Source organism: Wyeomyia smithii, chromosome 1 (assembly GCF_029784165.1).
Source record: "Wyeomyia smithii strain HCP4-BCI-WySm-NY-G18 chromosome 1, ASM2978416v1, whole genome shotgun sequence".
Taxonomy (NCBI): domain Eukaryota; kingdom Metazoa; phylum Arthropoda; class Insecta; order Diptera; family Culicidae; genus Wyeomyia; species Wyeomyia smithii.
The window spans coordinates 134,308,000-134,334,879 of NC_073694.1; the positions used below are offsets into that span (position 1 = coordinate 134,308,000).

General features: G+C 36.8%; 1 protein-coding gene across 1 annotated transcript in view; it reads left to right on the forward strand.

Moving 5' to 3' along the window:
- Positions 1-26,880, forward strand: part of LOC129723805 (homeobox protein Nkx-2.4) — a 79,309-nt gene that overhangs the window by 13,354 nt on the left and 39,075 nt on the right. Inside the window, exons 3-4 of the mRNA XM_055678250.1 lie at positions 13,327-13,481; positions 23,239-23,334. Coding sequence (XP_055534225.1) covers positions 13,327-13,481; positions 23,239-23,334 — 251 coding nt within the window. The remainder of the gene's footprint in view (positions 1-13,326; positions 13,482-23,238; positions 23,335-26,880) is intronic.

Here is a 26,880-nt window from a genome sequence, read left to right on the forward strand (position 1 = left end):
GTAACACAATGTAAGAGAAAGTAACTCCCTCATAAAAATTACGTAACGCCGTAGAAGAATTTGCTTAATAAAAATGCTCGTTTTTGGAGAGCCTCTCAAGAGATTTTTGGTTACGTAACGCTGATCATACCTCCCCTCTCCCCTATGTAACAAATCGTGAGGCTCAAGGATACTCCTCTCCCCCTATGAGAGTTACGTAATTGATGGATGCCGCCTTAGCAAGAAATGTTAAAAACTATGCGAGAAATTATTTTCAATATTTAGGAAATTCGATATCATATCCCTTTTTTAGCTAATTCCCCATGTCCGTATCTTTTCCGCATGTCGTCCCATGTGTGGAACATCAGGACCCACAAAATTATAACTTAAACAGGTCTACATGTCGGGTTGCGTTGAAATTTCAATAGCTACAAAATATCAATTCACTATACATTGCAAACATATTTATTTTATGATATATTATTTAATATTATAAATTAAATTTGATTTAATTAAATTAAATTATTAATTTGAATAATACATTAAAACCTTCGACCACAAATACACACGATGGAGAAAAAGAGTTTAAAGCTTCATCGTGCTCTAGCAATCATAAAAATACAATGTGACACGGCGGACGCAGTTGGCCCCTCATATCGAATATAACTGAACTTGCACTAATGTTCCGCCGCTCTGCCGTGTCTGTTTACCAGGCATAATTTTTTTGCCATTCTCAGATGCATTTGCGATGCATTCATTCACGGTAGCGAAAATGTGACGTTCCGTTTGGTTGAGCACGAATATCATTGCCGCTGCTGACTGTCACTGTTTACCGAAGAAACAAGTTGCGCTAAAGCTGTCGGTATTTGCTAGCGACTGTCACCAATACCAATAGTTCAATAAGCGAAGTTCAACAAATTTGCCTTTTTAAAAGGTATTTTCAGAGCAAACTTAACGGTTTGCACGATGCTGATCGAGCAGATTTACAAAAGGCCACATTTTGAACATATGGAACGTGCTTTGGCTGCAGTGGCTATCTTGCATAAAGCAGTGGCATCGTTTATTATGTACAATAAAGCACGCCAAAACTGTTCTGAAAATTTTCTCATTGGTGCTATTTTATCCTGTGGAAATCCAACCTTTTTCTATTCAAAGGAATGCCAACTTGAAGGGCCATTTGTAATAGATTTCAAGAGATTTTTTGAAGTAGAATACTTCTCTCAGTAAGTTCGGCTACATAGGGATGTGAAATGAAAATCTAAAACCGAAAAAAGTGAAAAATATGTCCAATTTCAAATGCTAATAAATCGGTTAGTATTCGATGGATTTCCTTCGTTCTTGCAGCAATAGACTGGAAAATCTTCTAAGATTCTTCCCAAAATAAGATAATTGTAATTTTATTATTCAAACTATTGTACTATTTAAAATAGTCAAGCCTTGTCAAAACGAAAAATTCGACCTCTGATTGGTCGTTTTATGCTTGCTTCCCAAGCACGGTCGACAGGATCATATACCTTGCATTTGAAAACATGCTATTTGACCTATATAAGAGCCTGTTTCAGCTGGAGCCGCTCATAATAGTTCTAGACAGCGACAACAGCAGTCGTCCTTCCTTAGCAGCAGCACTAGCCCTGTGGTTGGTCACCACGTCTCAGGAGCAGCGCGGTTTTTCTCAGCGTGTGTCGCCAGACAGCCATTATTCCCCCCGTGTTGGGGCAACATGAAGATTGCCATCGGGAAATCCAATGTTGGAAATCAGAATGCCTTTTTCAAGGCAAATGAACAAGTCATTGAAAGTTAATAATTTTTGTCAACGCAAGCAAGCATTCTGTGTTGCATCCTAGCAATTTAAATCTGTCGCACTCGTCGAATTTATTGACTGTAAAATAGCTTCCACAGTGCATGTTGTCCGTGTTTCTTAATTCCCCCAATGTTAGGGCAGCTCCAAAGTTGTAATCAGTAACCGATTTTGTACCGCAAAATGCTTTTTTCAAGGCAAATAAACAAATAACACTGTGCTACAAATGAAAAAAAAGGCAAGAACTTCTGAAGTGACCTAGTGTAGGTTGTAGGTCTTGTTGAGTGTAACATTCGCTCATACTAGAAATTTTCCAAACACCTTCAAAATCTGAAGTTATGGTCAAAATACGGTTTTTGGACCTCAGCGAATATAAATTTTTTTAACTCAGTCATTTGTGAACCGATTTTCAATATTAAAGCAGTTTTAAAAAGAGGACAAATAGAGCTTTCAAAATATATACAGGTTTGTTCTAATTTCAATAAAACATGTTAAGTTATTTGAGTTTATATCCAATTTTATAGACTTTTTCACGCAATTTTTCAATTTAATTTTGAATTTGCCGTCTATTTTTGTAAGAAACATACCACAAATACACTATAATTTCGAAAGTATATTCAATTCCGTATCAAAAAAAAAAGCAGTTTTGTGGAAATCGGTTGATATTTGGCTAAGTTATATATTTTATAAAGAAAACCAAAATTTTTGGCTTCTATCGCACATTTATTTCACGGTGCTACAAATGATGAAAAAATGCAAAAACTTTCGATGTGACTAAGTGTGGGTTGTAGCTTTAGTCAAAAGTTACTTGCGCATTTACTTGAAGTTTTTCAAATACCCCAAAAATTATTAGTTATGGCCAGAACCCTGTTTTTTACCTTAGCTCACATTTTTATGTTTAATACGGTTATTTTTCAACCGATTTTTTATATTTAGGCTGTTTTGAAAAGGCGAAAAATAGAACTCTTGGAACATATAAATATGTCTAAAGAGTGTACCTATATGTGGTGAATAGTTTTAAATAAAATAAGATGATTTATATTCAACAAAATAAGATAGTTTTTTATTTTTCAAATTTTACCTATATGTGATGAATAGTTTTAAAATAAATAAAATACCGCACCGCAATCAAATTCTGTTGTAGTTGTTCTTATTTTTGCTTTTACTTTATTTAGTAAACTCCCCACTGTAGGGGCAGCGCAAAGGCTGCGATCAGCATGACCAACTTTGAATAACAAACTGCCCTGTTAGACCGCATTCACAAAGACAGTTAGTTCGACTATGCAGAGCTAATATGAAGTCGATTCAATCAATCAGCAGTAACAGAATTTCGTCGTCTCCCAGTTGCCAAGTTGCAACATGATGCAACACGCAACAGCGAGCAAACGAAATCGCTTGATGTTACAAACGGCAATAAGATACGGGTTAAAACCGTTGCGTGTGTGAGAGCACCATCGGTGTTTATTCGCTGGATACAAAAATCAAATGCGAATTGTGGAATAATTCGTCTAAAGAACATAAGGAAATGGTAAACCTGAACTGAAAGGCGTGGCCTATTACGTAGCACCCTTCGGCTATAAAAATGTGTTTCTGGGAAAACTAGCTACATTCATTAGTCGGAAGGTGAACTGGATGGACCGTCCACAACGTTGACAGCAGTAACAGCAGATATCGGCACTCAGCAGTAACAGACCATAGCAGCGGGTCGCGCCTATGGCTGCCTTCAAATTAAACAAATCACTTGCCCTGTGGTTGGTCACCACGTCTCAGGCCTCTGCCAGGCTGAACGCCAACGCGAGTGATCGGGCGAGATTTTTGCGGTACATCAGCCGGCACTTCCTCTAATGGAAAAGTAGGATCATTTTGCTTAGAAGAATATTACTGTCGGTAATATTACAGAGATGCGATCATATCCGATATGGAATTGAACAATTGTTCTTTTGAGGACAAATAAAACACTTAATTTGAAGAGTTAATAGCTTTGGGTACCAGTAGCAATATGGTAACAACCTCAGCGGTAGGTGCAGCCGGTTCTTCCCTAAGGCCGATGGCGAAACAGTTCGGGTGTTCTTAGACGCGCGTCATTTTTCGTACGATAGCGGCGGTATTAGCGGTAGATGCATTTGCCAACACTTACTCCAGTAAAGCCGTGTCTAATTTTCAATGCGAAAACACCTTTCTATTGTGTTGGCCGTGCGCATTGGCCTCTGCCAGGCTAAACGCGATAACCGGCGCGAACCGATACGCCGGCCGTAGGTTAATTTACAGCCGTAAGTAGAGCTGTGTAAAAGTATTCTACTTCAACCTTGCGGTCGTGGCTTTGCACACAACCCTCCTGTGATTTTTTTTGTATTAGAAACAAATAATACACAAAAGAGATTTTTTATAATCATCAAAAACAAAAAATACAGAAAAGAGATAACATTCGAAAATTAACATTCGTGTTCTGTAGATAACATCGAAGTTGATGTTTTTAAAATGTTGAGTCAAATGACATGAGTTTACTTTCCCCTAGACTTTACTTTTTCGTAGAAGTGTATTTTACGCTTGTATATAGTGTTTTTTTAAAGATAGTCCTGTATGCCGATTGGAAAAATGTTTCGAGAGATGTCTGATTTAAAAATTTTCAAGTGTATAGTGGCGTATAGTAAGGATTTATTTGGAACCGTCGAAGAACATGAATAGAGTACCCTACTACTACATAAAACATAGAACAGGGTGGCGACTCAATTTCCAAAAATTAATTCCCTAATATTCCCTGATTTTCCCCTATGTTACAAAAAACAATTCCCTGACTATTCAAATTAGTTTTAAAATGATTTAGTTTACGACTATCATAGCTTCTCACACCTAACTCACAAAACATAAAGGATCAGACTTAAACTGGTTATTGCTAAGGGACCATACTTAAATGACGTAGCATTGTTGGGGTGAGGGGGGATATCATCGTTTTGTGACGAGCTGAGACAAAGGGGGGGGAGGCGTTGGATTAAAATCGACGTAGCATCTATTTTGAAAGACCATTTTCTTACAGGAAAAATGTATACTAAAAATATTGGGTCGAGTCATAAGTAATTTCGGTTTTGAACAAAAGATTCCAACACTTGTATTTTCACTTCAACCATCTAACCTAAATACCATTCGATAGTAGACACTTCAATTGTCTCTACCAAAATACGAATAACTGGTGGTAGTGATAATACAACAGTGGATGAAAGATGGAACAGAAAAGTGAGGAATGTTCTATTGTTCTATTGTTCTATTGCTGGAAAGGGAAGAACGCAATACAGGCACATAAAAAAATATGAAGAACGCCAATGCCAGAATTGATTTGCCAAATTTCGTTCCGGTGATTTTTATGTAAAAGATGCGCCACGTTCAGGAAGACCAGTTGTAGCTGAGGACGACAAAATAAACGCAATAATCGAGGCAAACCGCCATTACACGACGCGAGAGATGGCAAAAGGTCATCGACAAAATAGGACAACACATAACTGAATGAAATTTTTCCGTCTATAAAAATATTGCCTTTGAATATCAAAGAAAAAACGAAATGACTTATGACTTAACCCAACACACTAAAACACTGCACAAAGTTTTGCTGCGAGAGCTGTCGAAATCTTATCTGTGGCATTCTGAAATCCTCTGAAAGCTCTGCTACATAAACAAACGCTTGGATTTCCAAACACACAATCATTTTTGAAAACAAAATCGTTGTTTCTTTATGCTGGTAAGTGCAGGGATTAGTTTTTTCTTGAGAATTCCAGAACGTTTTTGTGTTTTTTACAGAGATTACGTTGAGTTGTATAAACATATTTCCTTCTCGTACCAAAACATAAACCCTTCGAAGCAGAAGGCATTGATCCAGAGCGAAGTTAACATCATATGAAATGCTTTCACAAGTGTATTAGTGATAAATAAATTGAATTGTACATGGTAATTTTTTGACGTAGAACTACGTTTTACTTTAGCATACCACACAGGGATGCAAACTGAAAAACTGCGACGAAATTTGTCCCTTTTCAAATGCTTATAGGTTGGTTGGTTTTCAACCAATTTTCTTCATTCTTGCAGCAATCGATTGAAAAACTATACACGCATCTGCCCAAATGCAGAAAAATGTTGTTTGAATCTACGAACTATTGCACTATTGAAAATTGTCAAGCCTTGTTGAAATAGGAATAACGTCCTCTGATTGGTCGCTTGCTTGCTGTGTGTGTATGATATGGTATGATGTGTGTATGATATGGTATGATGTGTGTATGATATGGTATGATGTGTGTATGATATGGTGTGATGTGTGTATGTGTGTATGATATGGTATGATGTGTGTATGGTATGATGTGTGTGTGTATGATATGATATGATGTGTGTGTGTGTCTGTATGGTATGGTATGATGTGTATGTGTCTGTATGATATGGTACGATGTGTGTGTGTCCATATCATAGTATGATTTGTGTGTGTGTGTGCTGTGTATGGTTTTTAACCCGACACGTTCTGCTAACTGCTGAACCCGGTTCACGAAATTCACAACCCTTCATTAGTAGACATTATAACTCATTACCCAAGTAAAAATATTGGTTTTATCAAAGTTTCATAGCACTCAATACAGCCAAAAAAGCGCTATGAAACTTTGATAAAACCAGTTGTGTTACTAGGGTAATGAAACACTCAATGCATTTGTTAATAGTGTACGTAGTTCTATAGTGTACGTAGTTCTACGAACTCTAGGGCATTTTTTTCCCTTTTGTCGATCAATGTTATCAATTAACTATTTTGAGACATAACTGCTCTGACAGGAAACCAACCAGATTTGGAATTTTGGTTCGATCAGTTAAATTTTTTTCCGAATTCTTATCATAAAAATAAGAAAAAAATAAGTCGCAATCAAACCTTTATGCCAAACACTGTCGAATGCTTTTTCTATGTCTAGAAGAGCAGCTCCAGTGGGATAACCTTCACATTTGTTAACTCGTAGAATATTGGAAAAACTCGGAGCATTTGATGAGTTATGGAATGGCCAAGGTGAAACCCGAACTGTTCATCGTCAGTTTACTTATAAAAAAACAAACTCGGAGTATTTTTCGCATTTCTTCATAATTTGGCGAATTTTGAAAAAAATCTAAAAAATACTCAAGAAGAGGTCCAATCAAAATATTAAAGATCCCATCGTCACCAGTGTGCTTTCATATTGTTGAAAATTTTAATAATAGATTCATTTTATCATTCAAGTTAGCGTCCACTTGGAATTCCCAATTCAAATTCCCTGATATTCCCTTATTTTCCTGATCAAAAACTAAATTCCCTAATATTTCCTGGTTCTCTCGGTAGTCCCTACCCTGTAGAAAACTATTCTAGAGTGTTGTTGAAGAAAAAAATATTGCGATTTGTTGAAACAGCAAAGGTGCCATTCCCATTGAACACATACATACTTCGCAGTCAACTATTAATGTAGAAGAGCAATTGGAAGGCTAATGCTACGTTTCCCATAACAGTGTCTTCCATGTCTCGGGATCAGCTGGGAGGACCAAGTGACAATGGCAGCGGAATTTCGATAGCGACGGCTGTTTGCTGGTAAATCACGGATTTGAAGCCTGAATAAAGAAGTTATATAAATAAAATGAAAATACTTCTAAAGCTGCGTAAAGTTCAAAAACTGTAAAAAGGAAAAGGCGCCATTAGGTCTGTTGTTAATAGAAGTTTCCGTCGCGTCGCAACATACCCGCTGTTTTTTTCATTTGAAGAAAAATGATGACAACAACACTCAATGAGAAATATCAGGGGGCGGGAAAGGAAAAGTTGGTCAGCCAAAGTCAGCAAATCCTCAACAACTTCAAGCTCAAAAACAAAGTGGATCGAGCAACACGGTTCGTTATCCGAGTGCTAAATTGCGCTCAATTTTGTTTGGTATGTTATTGTCTTCACATACACTTGTATACCCAAGTAAAAATTTAAGTCGTATTGCATTCTTTTAGCGGTTTTCATGACCAATTTCGCAAAATTGCTGTTAAAACTAAAAATACTATCAGAACCTCCTGATAACCGCTATAGGCTTGCTTTACAGCCAGGTGGCCCACCCTTGCCAAGCTTATTGAATCAATTATAAGAATGGCAATAAAACTACTTTGAAACCACATGGAAAGAGTACCACATACTGTAAGCAGCTGGCATTACCTCTTTAAGAGCGCAATAAGTTTGGTTGCATTATTGCGCTCTGCTACTTGCCACAATAAGTCCAAATCAACTTTTCATTGCTTGACAGCAACCGTAATAAGTTGATTTGTTGTGCCGTTCCTGCACACACACCAGAACATCACGCCACTTTTTTTAATAAAGAAATCTCTCGTCGCAGGAGAAATGTTTTACCTGTGTTGGTTATCATCGTGCAATCGATTTTATTTGATGGTGATATTGTAGAAAGATAAGGAATAAGGAGGGGTTTTTGGTGGGTTTTGTAGCTCTCAAGCATATGCGCATGAAATTCGTGCATTTTGAGATCATAGGCGCTTAAAATTTATGCGCCATCAAAATAGTACGGGCTTACAAAAATGATCTCATTGTTAGCAAAAATGAATTGGATTGTTTCAGCTCAGTTTTTCAGAAAAAAATCTAGCCGTGTTCTTCATTACAGAGATAGATCAAAATCAACTTAGGATATTCAATTTATTTGTTAGTCAGTCGACGATTCGATCTTCGTTTCAAGATTATAAAAAGTTTCAAAAATATCAATATGGCGCGGTTGGTAATTAGTTGGCATTCATCGTAGCCGCAATAAGCCTATTTCAATGATACATATGTTGTAAGGTGCGGCAAAGGTTGGATGCCTGTATTATTAGAGAAAAATATAGTAAATCCCTGGGGCCTAGACAACTTTATTGTTATGAAAAATCTGACATCACACCGACGATAATAAGGAATCAACAAACTTTGATATAAATAGAGAGGTGCACGAAAAATGCAACGATACATACTTAGTTTAATTGAATATTGAATATATTTCGAAATATATCAATAGTGTCTTCCCCTACCTTATTTTTAAGGACGCATAATTTAACGACATAGGAAATTATTTTCAACCAAAACAAGCCAAACTGGCGATAAAATTTAAAAAAAAAACTACCGAAAAGTACTAAGTTTGCTGTGTTACTTTATTAGAATTTTGGAGTTCTACGTCATCAATGTTTACAAATGCGCTGCAAGATGCTCTAAAGCATTTTACACACATCTTACGGAGACTGCGACAGAATTCTGCATCACACTAAACCAACTCAGCCGCTTTTGTCTCACCTTTATGTATATCATTGCCTGCATATATTTGTTTACAAGTTTGACAGGTTAAAACTGGGCATTTGAATGACCGCAATAAAACTGGTTTCTATGTTATATGACAGCAAGCTGGAGTGGTTTTATGGGGCAATAGATAGTAATAATAAAACCAATAATAAAGCAAAATCGCATTGACTCTTGCCGGTTTTATTGGAAGTTTTATTAGAGTTTTATTGACAGCTATCAGTGTTCATTACCACTTGCTATTTTTGGCAACGGGTTTAACCGCCATAAAATCGTTGGTGATATTCATTGCTGTGATAAAACCGTTAGAAAACCAAGTAGCTATAGAATTGTTACTTGGGTATACTCTTCCCATGCTATCTCCTCACCTACATTTATCTCACTGAACGAACTCCACCTCTGCTAGTTTATGGAATGGCGAGATTTGAGAGAATTTTTTTAAGTTTTTCGTTTTTTTTTTCATAGTTCCAAGCCCCAAAGAAAACAATCATTGGGGATCAGTCCTAAAAAGGCATTGTTAGGGAGGATAAAGTTTTTTGACGAAAAAACATTATATTAAACCCGCAGTTTGCTGTACTTCTAGTTTTTCAGTGTTTATATCGACTGTCTACCCATCTTCGGGGATTTATTTGACATAACACTATTTTTTTCGTATGGATTAGATTTGCCTGATATTACAAAATTATTTAAAGTCAAACCTGTTTTTGTGCGATGGACAGGGACCACACTGATTAAATCGCATGAAAATATTTATTTGAAATTTTATGAGAAAATAATTATTTATGGGATTATGGAATTCACGCATTCTTTTTGCGGAATTCGGAAATTGCATGTTTTTTTACGCGCTCCGTATCGCCGACGTTAAAACCAATTTGGGTGTACAGTGTTGTTTCGATTTTATTAAGGTCAGAAAACATTTTCCGGTGAATCTAGCTAGACTGTGGATTTGACCAAATGATAAAGATTTGTTTTTATTGAATAGCATTGATATTTAACCCTCTAGTGCCCAAGTTAATTTCTAAACGGGCTTCGGTAAAATCACTATGAATCATTATAAACACTTTTTAAGTACATATTGAAGCTTTTCAAAACTTCGACTGAAGCCCGCCAAATGGCGGTATTGGGCACTAGAGGGTTAATTAAAAATACTGATTATTTCACTATGTCCACCACAGTTTTGTTGGATTCACGTTTTTTTACTGTGATAAAAGCATCATGTTACATCATTAGAACGTTGGTTTAGAACCAGATTTTTTCCTGTATGGACTCCCTCTCTGCGACCAGATTCGTTGATCTATTGTGAAATATACCCGGGTGTCTGCTGTATCCCGCACGTCTTTTATTTAGCAATACCGCTATTGAGAGGTGACATGATTATTATTATTTTATCCGGGCTTGTATGTATTGTGAATTTACGCTACCTTTTACACGCTATCTGCTCTACTATATTGAGCCTCGTTCCTTTTAACAAATATCGCCGATTATAATTCCTGGAGAAGTTTCGTTGTGCGTCCTTCTGGCGAGTTTTATTGAAAAGAGAGACTTTTTTTTCTCTAAGAGGAAGCCAGTGTTATAGAATTCAGCGCAAAGGAAGGTAAGTGGTGGAAGTAGCCGGAGATTGAACCCATGCTTAAGTTCCTAGAATTTCCTGATTCTACTGAAATTTGAACCCACGCGGATACTTTTTAAATAAAGCGTCGTAGACAAATTACGTAGCGCCAAAAATCTAGATTTCAGACCCCCTATGTCACAAGAAGTATTTCTCGATATGACTCGCCCCTAAAATTACGTAGCGCTGAGCAACCTACCCTCCTTAATTTTTTCAATTCTGAGCAAACGTAACAGTTACATAACTATCTCAACTACCCCCCTGCTCCCTCTCCCCTATGTAACAATTAAAAAAGCAAGCTCAAACCCCCCTCCATGCGTTACCTAATTTGTGCACGACGCCTAAGTTGAATTATGTTTGAAACTCTCTGTGTGGTGCTGGCTTATCATGCCAGTTAATAACGACGAGTGTCGTATATGTACACAGATATTCAACCATCAGATTATACCTTTCTTTTTCCTATTTGCACGCGTAAATGAGTGTTGAATATCATTTCACCAAAACATAGATTCACTTTTCGGCAACACTGTCAATCACAGTTTGTTCTGAATTTCAAACAATATGACCATATTATATACCGTAAGATCTTATATATATATATATATATATATATATATATATATATATATATATATATATATATATATATATATATATATATATATATATATATATATATATATATATATATATATATATATATATATATATATATATATATATATATATATATATATATATATAGATACTATACGATACCATACTATACGGCTCTATTCCATGTCTCTCACTCTTTCTTGTATACAACTGTAGCTTAAGTAAAAATGAAAGCTTCCGTGGTAAAAGCATCGCGCTGTGTTAATTGTTATTCAAACTAAATATATCTTCAGGAAATGAAATAAGTAATGTTTGCGTATGATTTTATTGATAGGTTGTTTTAATGAATGCATTTCATTCCCGTGTACAATTTATAGAGAAACTCATTTATTTAAAAAAAATATATAACAGTATCACTATCTTATAAAATAATACGATAGTAATCTCACTCACATGCAAAAATTTATTTCACGTAATATAAAGGTTCTTCCTTAAGTTGAAGATTGAAATAACGAAAGATCGAACTTCAGGTCCTTCCTTGGTTTCGTTAAAACTTGGGAAGGATGATGCTAGAAGATAAAAAAAAGTTTGTGTCGCCAAACAAAACATAAATAAATAAAAAATAATAATTATTTATCGCATTCTACCGACATTTAACGTTCCAGCTAGTTCCGTAATGTTTTGCCCTAGCTTGAAAACTATACAAAGCCCGAAGAAACTGCGACTGGTGTCTGGTGGCTGCACATTTTTTGTCCTTACCCTGCTAATTTTGCGTACTGTTCCGTTCGAGCAGCTGCTCTAACATGAATTAAAACAGACGTGTAAATGCCGACCAAGCGAACGTGAACGATAAAAATCAAAGTTTGCCAAACACTTGAAAAAATAATAATGCAAATTTTTTGAAATCACTAACACCGACGCCGCCATTATGCAGCGAAAAGGGTCCTATGTGCCAGCCTTGATACTTGCGTAGTTTACATGATTACGGTTGTTTAGTTGAATCTACGTGGCTTAGACTGTTGTGACTGCGACAACAGTTATATAAGTCTCTCAATCTCCCAACTGACGTCAGCAGCTGAGGACAGCAAATATGGTGGATATGCAAATTCTTGCCCTTCGCGCTACTGTTCACTGCTAGCTAGTGCAAAATCGAATGTTGACAGTTTTGAGTACCTCAGATACCAGAAAAGTGCTTGATCCGGGAAGGTCTGTGAGAAGTGTGTTACTAGGATGATCTCACAGTTGCACTGCATGCAACGGATTTTTATACTATTTACATGTTTAGGCAACAAATCTGTTCAAATCGTACCATAGCAACACCAGAAGTACAAATCAAAATGAATAACTGCAAAAAATTCCACATCTTATCATACGAATTGAATCAGTACAGGCCAAGTTTCTTCGTTATGCTTTAAGATCACTCCCATGGCGTAATCCTGATCAATTACCACCATATGCCAATCGATGCCAATTACTTGGTATTGACACACTGGCAAAGAGAAGAGATGTGTCCAGGGCCGTATTTGTGGGAAAATTACTGATCGGCGAAATAGACGCTCCAAACATTCTGTCTGAAATTCACGTGAATGTGCCCTACAGAAATCTGAGGTCACGACACTTCCTGCGTCTTCCATTTCAACGCACTGAATATGGTCAAAACGAACCCATAAGGGGGATGTGTAGCGTCTTTAATAATGTGTTTGAATTGTTTGACTTCAATGAATCAAGTGTTACTTTTAAAAATAGACTTAAGCGAATGTTATAATGTGTTAGCCTTAACTTCTAGATTTACTATAGTTAAGCTTAGTCAGTGTCAGCTTTGTAGTATTAATGTGCCATTGTTAGACTTAATTCATGATTTGTAAATGTTAAATCAAAAGATGCGGGGTTTTTACGCGCACTTGAGGGTTTCGCAAGGAATTCCTCAAATGGGCTTTTCCCCGCCACATTTCATTAAGACCTAAAAAGTCAGATGAAGAATAAATAAATAAATAAATAAATAAATAAATAAAAATACTGAAATAATATTCTTTTCTCTCGCTTGCATTACAGTTTCTCGACTGATGGGAGGATCTGCGGGTGGTTCTATGGGCCATGCTATGTCGAATATGGGTAGTTTAGCGGCGTGTAGTGTTACGGATACCAAACCCATGCAGTTTCCTCTAGCACAGCGGCGGAAACGACGGGTGCTCTTCACACAGGCCCAGGTTAGTACATATTCGTCACTGCTGTACTCTTTTCTTATATCGCAACTATGGAATGCACCGAGAAATGTGTGGTTTTAGATTATAATTATATTACATTTTTGTTTCTTCAGTTCTTTGGTGTAACTAATCCTTAATTCTGCGAGAAGCTGCGTGTAGTTTTAGTGCCGTTTTGTATGTGATTTACAAACAACAAGGCTATATTTGAGCGTTTAAGGTATACAGATTGATCTTCGATCATCTTCACAACTGATTTGGCTGAAAATTATTTTGTCGCACTTTATTTGTAATACATAAATGAAATGGGTGGTAGGCGAGGGTTACGAAGAGACCTTCGATAAATCTGCAAGACATCTATAAAATGATGAACACTATTATAAAATATCACCTTGGTTGTCATCTGCAGTGCCAACTTTGTTTCACAATATAACTGACAAAAAATTCAGGATTCGAACTTTCAAAGTGTTTTGCAGAAAAAAGTTTATTTACGCTCGTGAAGAAACGATGGGTCTAAATAACTAAACAACTAATCTGTAATGCTAGTTTGCATTTAGCAGTCTAGCGATTTCGTTCATTTCCTCTTTACGTGACAAGAAGAAGACTAGCGTACAGTGATGATCGTACAAACCATTAGATAGGGTATCGGCTTTATTCTCGTTAGGTTTTACTTACCTATTATCGTCAGGAGGTACATGATGTCATAGAGCAGCGGTTCTCAACAAAGTTCGCGTGACCCTTGGCGATATTTTCCAAATCAATTGTACCTCCTGGCTTGGAATGTTCTCGCAGTGTGGGAGAGAGTAGTGGTAGATCATGTTGTGGTAGTCTAGTTGAGGTTTAAAATTGAACTATGGTTTGTTTGATTGCTACAGCCATGTTTTAAGAGCAAGTTTGAACAACAAATGAAGTATTTTAAAGAAAAATTGCTTTGTCCGCCATGACTGATTTTTCTTTCGCGTACCCCTAGGGCAGCGGTTCTCAACCTTTTTTTGTCCGCGTACCCCTTTGCAATATTTTCCAAATTAATTGTACCCCCTGGCATCTAATGTCCTCGCAGAATGGAAGAAAGTAGTGGTAGACCACGTTGTGGTAGTCTAGTCCAGGTTTCAAATTGGACTATAGTTTGTTTTATTGCTATAGTCGTGATTTGAGAGCAAGTTTGAACAACAACTGAAGTATTATAAAAAGCATTGCTTTGTCCGCCATCACTGATTTTTCTTTCGCGTACCCCCTAGAGGCTCTCGCGTACCACTAGGGGTACGCGTACCCCAGGCTGAGAACCGCTACCCTAGGGGTACGCATACCCCAGGTTGAGAACCGTTGTCATAAAGCGTTAATATTTTGCATGATGCTTCTTCATAATGCAGAGGATCTTCCTTCAAAAGAATAGTTTTCTATGACTTCATTAACACCCCGGAGCATAACAGAGCAGATACCCTAGTTGGAATTTCTGTTATTTCGGTTTTACTTTCATTTACAATCTATATTAACAAACAACTTTTGAGAGCTTACAAAAATCCACAAAACGGAACATACAAAATCCACAAAACGGTATAACATATATTTTACGTTTATTTTGTATTTGTGTTCACTATACAGCTTCTTGTTGGAATAGAATAATATTCTTGAATCAAATAAACAATATTTATTTTGGTTACAATGCACAAATCATAACTTATTAGATAATAAAATATGTACGAACGTTATGTACAACCTGAAATCAAGAAGATATCGTAAATACTAAGTCTGTAGCTGTACTATGGCGTGTTGTGACACTGTACAAGTCTGTGAAGGTTTAGCTGTGCGAAATGACGTCATACAAAGCATTTTGTGACATTATTCAGGATATAAAATATGATAAACAATGGAACAAACACTTGCTAATGCCAAAATATTTTATCAAAAACAGTTCATTGATATGAAGTGTGAACGAACACTTCAAAGTTTAGTTTATGTATCTTTTTTCATATTTTGAGCATATTGTTGTCAATAGTACTAATTATTTTTGAAAAATATCCAAGAAATATCAAAATTTATACGAATTACTTAAAACATATTTTGGTCCACCAAGTCGATATTTTTTTGCCCACCTCTATATTTTGAGCCGTGTGTTGAAATATTTCGGATTAATTATGTTTTAGATCAGCGGTTCTCAACCTGGGGTACTCGTACCCCTAGGGGTACGCGAAAGCCCTTAGGGGGTACCCGAAAGAAAAATCAGTAATGGCGGACAAAGCAATTTTTTTGTTGTTCGAACTTGCTCTAAAAACATGACTCTAGCAATCAAACAGACCATGTTTCAATTTTGAACCTGAACAAGACTACCACAACATGATATATCAAAACTCTATCCCACTCTGCGAGATATGCCAAGCCAGGGGGTACAATTGATCTGGAAAATATCGCCAAAGGGTACGCAGACAAAAAAAGATGGAGAACCGCTGTTTTAGATCATCATAGATCTTTTAAGAGCAGAAAAAGTGGATTCAAGAAGAGCATCTATGGGTCGTGATTTTTTCGTAATTTTAGGCATTTGAAAATTAAAAAATATCGAGCTTATAGCGGTTGTACCGGCATTCTCAGCCTATTTCATATCTTTTAATGTAATAAATGAAGAAATATTTACCAGTTCTTTGTTCAGAACGCAACGGCCGAATGGTAAAAAAAGAGCTGTCAAAACTTGGCATGGCCAAAATATGTTCGCTTTAGTCAGGGACAATAATATTTCGGCCATGCCTTAAACTACTATTTTAAGTTTATCCAACTTGTTGGGTATAAAAACTATTTTATTGATGATGTTGTACTAACAACAATGAATTGTTTCGAAGGCATACATATTTGTTACGATAGCTTTCAGAAGTTGAGTTGATATTACCACTTCCTCTTGACTTTGGGTTGACTCAGGCATGATTTCGAATATGTGTAAACTAATTCCAAAATAATGCTACCAAGTGTGGCGTCGTACACAAATTACGTAACGCTAAAAATCTAGATTTAAGACCCCCACCCCCCTATGCAACGATAGGTAACATTCGATACGACTCCCCCCTAAAATTACCCCACGCGCTCGAATCACGGACCAGAGGAACAACCTTCAGTGGTCTTTTCCTTCATCGGCGGAACAATCTTATTACTTTACTTTTACGGCGACGAACCGATTATAGATCCAATGCCGAGTCCGGAATACGTCGCCTTGTCACTCGGTCTTGAGCCAATCTATCAACACACATCCAACGCGTGCGGGGCCAAACTCGAAGTCGTCGGCCTCTATCGGGATTTCTGCTAAATATAGTCTTCGCTGAACGTTCTTCCGGCATTCTAGCTACACGCCCAGCCCACTACAACCTGCCGTGTTTTATTCGCTTGACTATATCCGCCGATTTGTACACCTGATACACTTCATGGTTCATGCGTCTGCGCCAAACACCATTTTCTAGTTTGCCGCCATCGCAAAATCCTACGCTCAAAACACCAAGAGCTCGCCGATCGGCCTCTTTCAACGTACATGCTTCATGGCCTTAGAGGGCCACCGGAAGGATTAGCGTTTGTAGAGTGCAAGTTTAGTACGGGTTTGCAGACTGCGGGACCTTAGCTGGTTATGTCATCCGTAGAAGGTTCTGTTTACAGCTGCTATCCGCGTTTTTATCTCACGGCTAACCTCGTTGTCAGATGTCACTAATGCACACAGGTAAATAAATTCATCGACTACTTCAAAAGTTTCCCCATCTAACACCACATCAGCACCAACGTTCGTCGGACTACCTCACTCTCTACCAGCCACTATGTATTTGGCAGATTTAATGATGAGCCCTATTCTCGCAGCTTTCCTTCTGAAAGGTCCGAAGGCCTCTTCTACCGCTCTACGGTTGATACCAATGATGTCGATATCGTTCCCGAAACCTAAAAGCATGTGGGATTGGTATTCGCCAACAAAGGTCTCCTGCAACTCAGTCTATAGAACAGAATACGGGAGAGAATTTTGTTAACGGTGTTGAGAAGGGTTATGCCCTAATAATTACTATAGTCCAGACGGTGGCCTTTCTTGTAGATCGGAAGCAGTAAGATCCGGTGTGAAGCACGATACAGCTGTTCGTTCCCGACTTTGAAGAGTTCGGCTGAAATGCCGTCCTTCCAGTAGCAGTTCTTCAGCTCTTTCACTGCTTTCGTTACCTCGTGCATGAATGGTGGGTCCAACGGCTTTGCCATCATCCTGAATCAACATCCTGCTCTCTTCGACTACACTGTTTTCTTCACCATTCAACAGCACTCTGAAGTGTTCCTTCCAACGCCTGGCCACCTCCGTTCTATCGGTAATCAGGTTCCCCTCCCTATCGTTGCACATGACAGAGGCTGGCACGTTTCGGTTCCTGATTCTATGAATCTTTCTGTAGAAGCTTCACGCATCGTGCCTGAAGAAGCAACCTTCCGCCTCCGCAAGAATACGCTCCCAATGCTGTCGTTTTTTTCGACCATGGAATCTTTTTTCAGCAGCTGGCGCAGCTCTTTTCATCCGTCGCTCGCTGGCACTCTGCGTCAAATCACTCATCGGACGTGGCTGTCGCAAATGTACCCAACACTTCTCCCGCTGTGGTGCTGATTGTACTGTGGATATGCCTCCACTGTTCATCCAGGTTACCTCCACTTTGATCCTCGACCCGGTCATCAACCTTCTGCAGGTACTCTGTAGCCACTTCTCCACCTGATAGCCGCTAGATATTCAATTGTATCGTCCTTATCGACCATGATTTTAACCGGGCGCGAATCTTGGATACTACGAGATAATGATCCGAGTCAACGTTTGGTCCTCTAAACGACCTCACGTCTGTAACGTCTGAAATGTGCTGAACATGGTCGATCTGAGAGCACGCCTCCCCATTCGGGTGCATCTAGGTATGCTTACGTATTTTCCGGCGTGCAAAATAAGTGTTACAGATAGCCATACCTGCTGCAGCGGAATTGACAAGTTTCAGGCCGTTGTCGTTCGTAGTAGAGTGAAGGCTTTCTCTACCCATCTCCGATGACGATCTTGATGTCGTGCCCTGGGCGCTCATTATACGTCTTTTCCAAGAGCTCATAGAATTCTTCCTCCTCTTCATCTGTAGTTGAAAAATTTGCCCTTAATTCTCAACACGCATATACGGTCACTGATCGACCTCCATCTAATGATACGCTTTTTTCGTTCGCCTAGGTCCATGCCGATTATTCCGTTCCGTATTTCAATCTGGATTGTTCGTAGTATTTTATATTCGGCATGCTGCCTTACTAGGGCTGCGATACCTAGTCTCCTAGGGCTGCCGTCTTAGATATAGCTGGGGAGGCACCACATTTCGTGATTCAGCCGCCCGCTCCGAGTCAGAGTTCGTTGTACGCCGCCCCTAACATGGGATACAACCGCGTACAATCCCCCTTCCCAAAAAATACTACTTCTATCTAACGCGACCATTGATCATTGCACGATGGCGTCACGAAGAAGAAGAAGATTAGAGATTTGATAGTTCAGAAAGTTTTGTTTACATGACCTTGTAAAATTTTCAAATCGGATTTTTTGAACATAGCACTTTTTACTGTCTGGTGATGAGGAATTTTTTCAAATTAATAATTTTTCATTTCATTTCATTTTTCATATTCATAAAAATTGTTTTCACTTGCAAAAGCACAAACTCACTAAACGCTGAATCAAAAAAAGTTGTAACCAACTGTTAAAAAGTTATTATTTGTGTGCAATGACCTATTTCGCTCACAAGCGAAAAAAACGAATGAAAGTTAACAAATTTCAGATTACAGGGCCAGTGTTGAGCAGTAGAGATGGTCGGGTTTGGCTTTTTTCAAACCCTTACTCAACCCGTAACCGATTTTTTTTTTCGGTTGAAACCCGAGCCCGAAACTTTTATTTTTATCAAACCCGAGCCGAACCCGAACCCAACAATTTTATTTTTGTAAAACCCGAACCCGAGATTTTTTTTTGGGGTCAATTTTTTGTACCAATTTGAGGCTGCCCTGGAGCTTTCAGCCTCGAATGGTTTTGAAATATTAATGTTTTTTACAGTTGTATGAAATAAGACGTCATTATCTTTTAAAAATACTTATTTGATATAGTCGGGTTCCGGGTTTTCAGACCTATAGCCGACATTTTCAAACCCGAACACGAATTTTTTTTTCCACCAAACCCGAACCCGACCCGTGCCCGACACTTTCAAAAATGTTAAAACCCGAACCCGACACTTTCAAAAATTTTCAAACCAGAACCCGACGGGTTTGGCGCAACGCTCTATACGGCTACAACGGGACTCGTTCAGCAGCCAACCAAAGTTTTTTTCATCACTAGCGGACCACTTTTTGTTTTAATCACTAAACAAAATCACTCACTACACTAAGAATACTTTAATCTTTGAAATGTTTACCTCAAATTTCCTAAAACAAGCTTGAATTAGCAGAAATATATGAGATGAATTTCTACAATTCCTAAATTCAACTGTATGTATTTTCATCTGTTTTCACTGCGTTGAAGAAAATCGAAAGTTGCCAAATCATTTTCTGTTAATACGAAAAAAAAAATACGAAATGTGGAATTATTCCGACATAATTGACATAAATCTACAGCACTGTAGTGGTTACCTAGGTAACCAATTTTGCACGTAAACAACTGCAGCGGATATCTAGGTAACCTACTACGACGGGCTGCGGCTACGTTCATTAATAATAATGTGATTCATTCATGATTAACAGTGTGATGAATATGAGGGCGTCGCACATAGGAGTATTTGAGCCAATTAGCTGACCAAAAGTCCAAGTCGCTCTATTTTGGTAGTAATTGGATAAATTTATATCAAAAACGTGTTATTTTCGTATAATCAACACAAAAAAGGTGACATCCATTTAAAACGACACTCAATATATTAAATATTACTTTGAATTCGCTTACTCTATTTTTTTAGTGTCTTTTTACACATGATATAAAACAAAGATTTAGAAATTTCCATATAAATCTTCATTTAATAAAATGTCAATAAAATGAAAAAGAGGAACCAGGAGGAAGATTTTTCTTTTCGTATATTTTCAGAAGGCTTTGACCTTTCTGTCAATGAATAAAGCTTCGACGGGACTTGCCCGGGAGGTTACTGAATTATAAAATTAATTTCACAATATTATGGCTTTTCGCGGTCGGTTTTCACAATCACTTATTTCGTTAACAATCCATGATTATTTTATGCATTCAACGTTTTAAATATTGCAAAACATTTTACTTATCTTGTAGATTATGTCCTGTGAGAGAGAAAAACTATTTGACAAAATTTTTCAATTTTTTACAACACCCGAGCAGTAGCACGTATTTTTAAAACTGATCAATTTACTGTGGAATAACTTTGAAATATAACAGTTTGGTTTATGTGATAAGACACCAATGGGTTCTGGAATAGCATGAGGGTATGTTTTTACTGAAATCAATTAAAAATAATGAAAATCGTGTATTTTGTGTGTCGGACTTTTGGCCAACTTTTTGGGTCAAATACTCCTATGTGCGTCGTGAGATGAATAATTGAGCAGTGATTCAAGTTTTGAGATGGATATTCGGTGTTTAATCCGTGCATTCTTCGTGAATATCGGGTTAATGAGATGAATAATGAAGCAGTTTTTCCACGATTTTACACTCAATGACTATTGACAAAAACGTGTTTGGATACCTTTTTCAGCACGGAAGTGTGCTACTTCTACATCTCTTTGGAAATGTATTATTGAACTATATTGATATATCAAAACTTTTAACTCAAATGTAGCTATTTTTTTGTCAATGAATATTCAAATGTAAAAAGATTGCTTTCGCTCTCTCTAAACGCAAAGCACTCACTATAATCACATCCAGGTAATTCTGCGAGCAACCTGAGCATAAAAATTAAGCTCAAATATTGAACGACTGCCAGTGTTTGAAAAACGAACATGAAACATGCATAAAAGTATTTACAAATATAGCAGGAGACAGCTAGAAGGTTGTTCGGAATCGTCGCCACGGAACAGAGCCCGTTTATACAATTCAAACATAGCAAACGGTCAGAGCATCAGGGATGACAAAGCACTTCAAAATTAAAGGCAGCGTTATAGCAGCAACAGTAGTCATCCTATCTGAAGGGAGTGATGACAAGAGACAACAAAAACTGTATCAAATATTTACATAAGAAGATTCGTTCTACAAAACCGTTTCTTCCTGCTGAATCGTATCTGAATTTAGGATTGAAATCGGCTGAATCAAATACGTATTTATTTGAAATTAAATGATAGCCGAATCGACTAATCAGTAATAGCCAAAACCCCAAATCACTGAATTTGTACATGAATAAGAACAAAGCTTCTGTCTGAGATATTACTTTTTTCGGCAGCTTCGTTTATTCACGCGCTCCGGTCGGAGTGACATCCACTTAAAATTAAAATCAAGCAAATATTTAAACAAAAGCACATTGCCGACTCGAATGCAAACATCTCCGTTTTCGTATGCGTTCGACAGCGAAGACGTTGATGGAAGGTGACTGATTAAGCAAAAACATGACGCTACCACAGTTCTCTAGCTGTGCGACCTTGGGTACGACCTGAATACCTCGATGTTTATTCCACTGTTCTACATGATCTTCTCTATTCGATAGCGTTGCATGCTCGTCACTACAGCTAGAATATTGCTCATCAAAATTCAATTAATTTAAACCCCAGTTACAAGGTAATTACTTGACATTTGGGATTGTTTCATTATGGAATTAAATTTCATAGGTCACCTCCCCTTCGAAACAGTTCATCACAAAGCCGGCGATGTTTGGTCGAATTAAATCCTCATAAATCTTCATTCAATCCATGGAGGGTTCACATTCTCAATGTCGGAAATATCCGTTGCTCAGAACAACAACCGACGGATTTTGCCATCTCCAACGCATATTTCTGCCGAGTCCTAGCCTGAATTTCATTATTTATGATGATGATGATGATGATACAGATGACGACGATGGCAGTGACGATGATTTATTTGCACGGTGTCCAACCGGGGCGGTTTGGTTGGCTTTTCTGCTCTCATTGCAGCATAAACTTTTCTGTCTGACGTCTGTCGCACCACAACAACGATGGTAGATTGCATTTATCATCGTATCTATCAGGTCCAGTACGTAAACCGAGAGACTGCCAGGAATGGATTATTGTTATTATTATTACATAAAGTAAAATAACATTATATACACACACAATTTACAGTAGCTGAATCAGAGAGCATTCTCCATTTGAAAGACAGCTACTGGATTCAACGTCAGAAAAATCCTTTCCCTTTTATCATGAACTGAGACGAATGATTGCCGGAGGTATGAGGAAACATTTATATAAACAAAAGTTGGTCCGAAAAAATATACTCCCTGGGAATATCTATTTACAAAGCACTTCAGATGAAAATGCCAAGTTTCATCAACAAACTAATATAGAAAGAAAGGAACCAGGACCATTGCTGCCGAACAGATACATGAAAACTCAGTCGTACATTTGGAATTGGGAATAATATAGGTAGAAGACTTCTATTGACATACAAATACCACAATAATAAGTGCAACGAAATGACAATGCGAGAGGCATACAGAGTTAAACATTTTCAGAAAGGAAACAATCTAAGATCTGAAATTTTTCAAAACTTGGCTAAGAGCTATGCTATCACAGCTTCATGATACCCACATTCCTATTTAATTATTAATTAGTCTTGTGGCTAACTATTTCCCCCTCTTTTCAATTTTTCTCAATATAGGTGTACGAGCTAGAGCGAAGATTCAAACAACAAAAGTACCTGTCTGCACCCGAACGGGAACACTTAGCCAGTTTAATACATCTTACGCCCACGCAGGTAAGACGATAATTGTTGTATAGGCAGATATATTATGTTTCAGTGAAAATCCATGACAAGTAGTAGAGTGCATATCTGTGTAATACAGAAAATTGATCACTGCAACAAGCTGACATAAACTATTATTTTTTATTTTGGTTAATCGGGTTCTTTATAACCTTAAAACAACGCGATTAACGAACGAGTACACAATAACAGAATGTTGCTATTATGCCACAAAAGCGTTAATTTGTTGTAGTATTGAAATGTGATGACATCAAACGCAGTGAAACAAATGAGTAATTCTTATGTACTATTCTCTGAAATAAAATATTAAAACGTGCTCAAAACGTAACCAAAACGGAAATAGATATCGTAAAGTAGAACTTTCTTAGGTTTATAGCATAACATATGCACTAGATGGAAATCGACTTATTGAATTTCGTTTAGGGGTAGGGCTCAAAAGTTTTGTCTTCTCGAAATATGTCTTCATACAAAATTTCAGCTCAATCTTATTTCCAGAACACGTACCTCAAAACTGTCAAAGTTTTTCTTCTTTAACTGTTAAAAAAAATGTGCAGGTAGTAATTCATGAAATTGTCGATATCGATTTTTTGTTGTTGTCAAATGCCTTATATCAAACGACAAGATCTGGTGTTAACTAAAAAAATACGGAAAAAATCGAGTTTCTGGGACTTGGGACTGGGATGTCCCAGAGAGTCGATTTTTTTAGATAATGCCAGATCTTGGCGTTTGATGTATTTTAAGACATTTGGCACTATTTTTTTATCGAACATTCATGAACCATTATGTCTGCTTTTCTTCATCAGGCAAAAAATTGTTATTTGACCGCATTGAGATGATTTGTATGAGAACATTTTTGGAGAAGACAAAAGCTCAAAAGTTTGAGCCCTATCGCTAAACGAAACTCGAAGGTCAAATTTTCCCATACATCCCATTGGCATCCCAATATAAAAATGCATCATATGGAAGATATGAAAATCGGAGAAAATTTATTTGATTCTACATACTTTAATAAAAGTTTTCTCAGCTTATTTTTGAGATCGATACACTCAAAATTACAACAATTTACAACACACTGCAGCATAAAAATATTCACGCGTAGCAAAACTCGATTATATGAAAAATTTATTTATGACGTACCTTTGTACCTACCTTTGACGACCTTTGTGGTTATGTAAAAAGAAAGGAACCGTTTCATATAAACTGAAATTTGGATGTGTTGTGTGACTTACTTTTCTATATCAGAAAAACTGCTTGTTTGATTGAAGTGGTGTCTTCAGCAAAGTTGTTGGTAATAAAATAACGGCTTTAGGAAAAATATATAAGCTGTAAAAGTATTTTTTGTCGAGCCAAATTTTTCGAATTGTCACAAAATATTAGATATCTCAAAAAGTACCTTTAATATTTTTTATCAAATTTTACAGTGTATATTTTCTTCAGGAGCCGCAACTGTATTACCTAAAACTGAAGACATCATTTCAATCAATTGAACCTTATTTTTGATATAGAATTTTTACTCATCAGTCACATTTTTGGATAGGCAAAGAGGAACAACTGAAGAAAGTTTTAGCTAAATCTGAAATGATTGATCAGCATTGATCTTCGAAGTCACAGACACAGAGGACAGCCTCAGGTGTAGTGTTCGACATCGGAACGAAAACGTTGGGTCCGCGGTCCGGTAAAAAATCGGAACTAGCTCGTTCCGGTCCGATTTGGGTCCGGTCCGATTGGCTTCGTTCCGGTTCCGGTCCGGAGTCCGGTCCGAAGTCCGGGAACGAAAGTTGCCAGTTTTTTCGAGAGCGTTATTTTAGTGAAAAAAATATTATTTATGCATGTTGAAAAATGTTTGACTAAATCAATACAATACAAACTAAGTTTTGCAATTTGTTTTTCTATTTTTTCATTATATTTTTTTTCTAATTGAAAAATTTGGAGTGTAGTAGCAAAAAAGGCTGGTTTTACAATTTTCCTAGTTTTGGAACATTTATTTAAGCCAATATTTTAGTAAAAGTAGCTGCCGGATTCTTTTCCTACTTAGCCTGTTTATGCGTGATGTGACGAGGACCCGTCCCGAAGAAAATTTGTTTTCGAGTGGAACACTCGATGCAGAAACACACAGGACGTCTCTTGCCATTAACGACAGGTTCGGAAATCTTTCAGAATTGTTCTGAATGATGAAAAGAAAATAAACAACACCATAAATGAAACAAAAATTATGTATATTGTAACTCACTTTCCACCAATTTAGCCGATGGCATTCAATTAACAGGGTGGCCAGGAGATTTCCAATTTCAAAATCCCGGCTTTTTTCCCGGTTAGAAATTGATGTTTTTTCCCGGTTTTAAAACGTATAAATATATAAGTTCAACCATGTTTATTTATTGACAAAATAATTTTGTGAGAGAATCTTGTTTTTAATACCATTATTTGATTTCAAAACTTGAAAAAAGGTTAACTTCTTCGGCACACATGTTTTTGCTGTTGATTTTTCGACTTTTCATGGCTGAGATTTTCATTATTTCACTCAGCTAAAATCAGGATATAATACAGAATCAATTTGTACTTCATGTTTCAGAATATTTTCACATAATTTTTTTATTTATTTTGAACCGTTTTTTGGAACAGTTTTCTGTCATTTTGGACTTACGTAAATAATTACTGTTTAACTAAAGCAATATTTGTAACTTTCTGCACTCTCTAGTTGAGATTTTCTGCGTTTTGTAGGCCTGGTTTCTGCTTTTTCTAACCGTTAATATATATTTTTACAAATTTGGAATTTAATTCAAAGTTGTTTTGGCAGTTGAGCTTCGGAAACGAAAAATCTTTGAAATCATTTTCTATCATTTCAAGCCTTGTGAAATTTCATTAATTGTTTTTAAGCTTTGTTATGGATTCTGGCCTTATTCAAAGTGCTTATTTAAAAATAAAATATAAAAATTCATTTTCCACTAATTCTAAATTGAATTTCAAATATGATTGTGGATTTTTTTTAAATTCAATTTGGAATCTTTTCTAGAGTTTCTTCTTCTGATTTCTCGTCAGACTAAAATTTAGCAATTTTTTTTAGCTAAATTCCCAATTCTGACTTTAAATTTTAAATTTGGATTTTAAATTCTGCGTTCATTTTCTCTTATAAAACCTAATTTTGAATTGAATTGACTTTAATTTTTTTTATTGAACTGACTTTAATTTTTTTTTATTATTTTTTTCTTGTTTCCTGATAACTTGTTCATAGTCATTTTTAGTTGATGAGAGGGAACATTCTAGTTATTTTTCAGAGTTTTTGAAATAATTAGAACATATTTTTTTGACCCCGTATCGAGTTAGTTTTTCGCCTTGCCTGAATCTGCAATGATAGCCGTTTCTGGCAATTTTAAATTTGTTTAAGAATAAATATAAATATAAAGAATAAATTTTTGCATTTTCAAAAGAAAAAATCTATTTTAAAAAATTGAATTTATTACTATTATAATATCATTGAACTCTCTTCATATTTATGGTGCATTTCTGGCTTTAAATTAAAATCTGATTGCTGACTTTTAT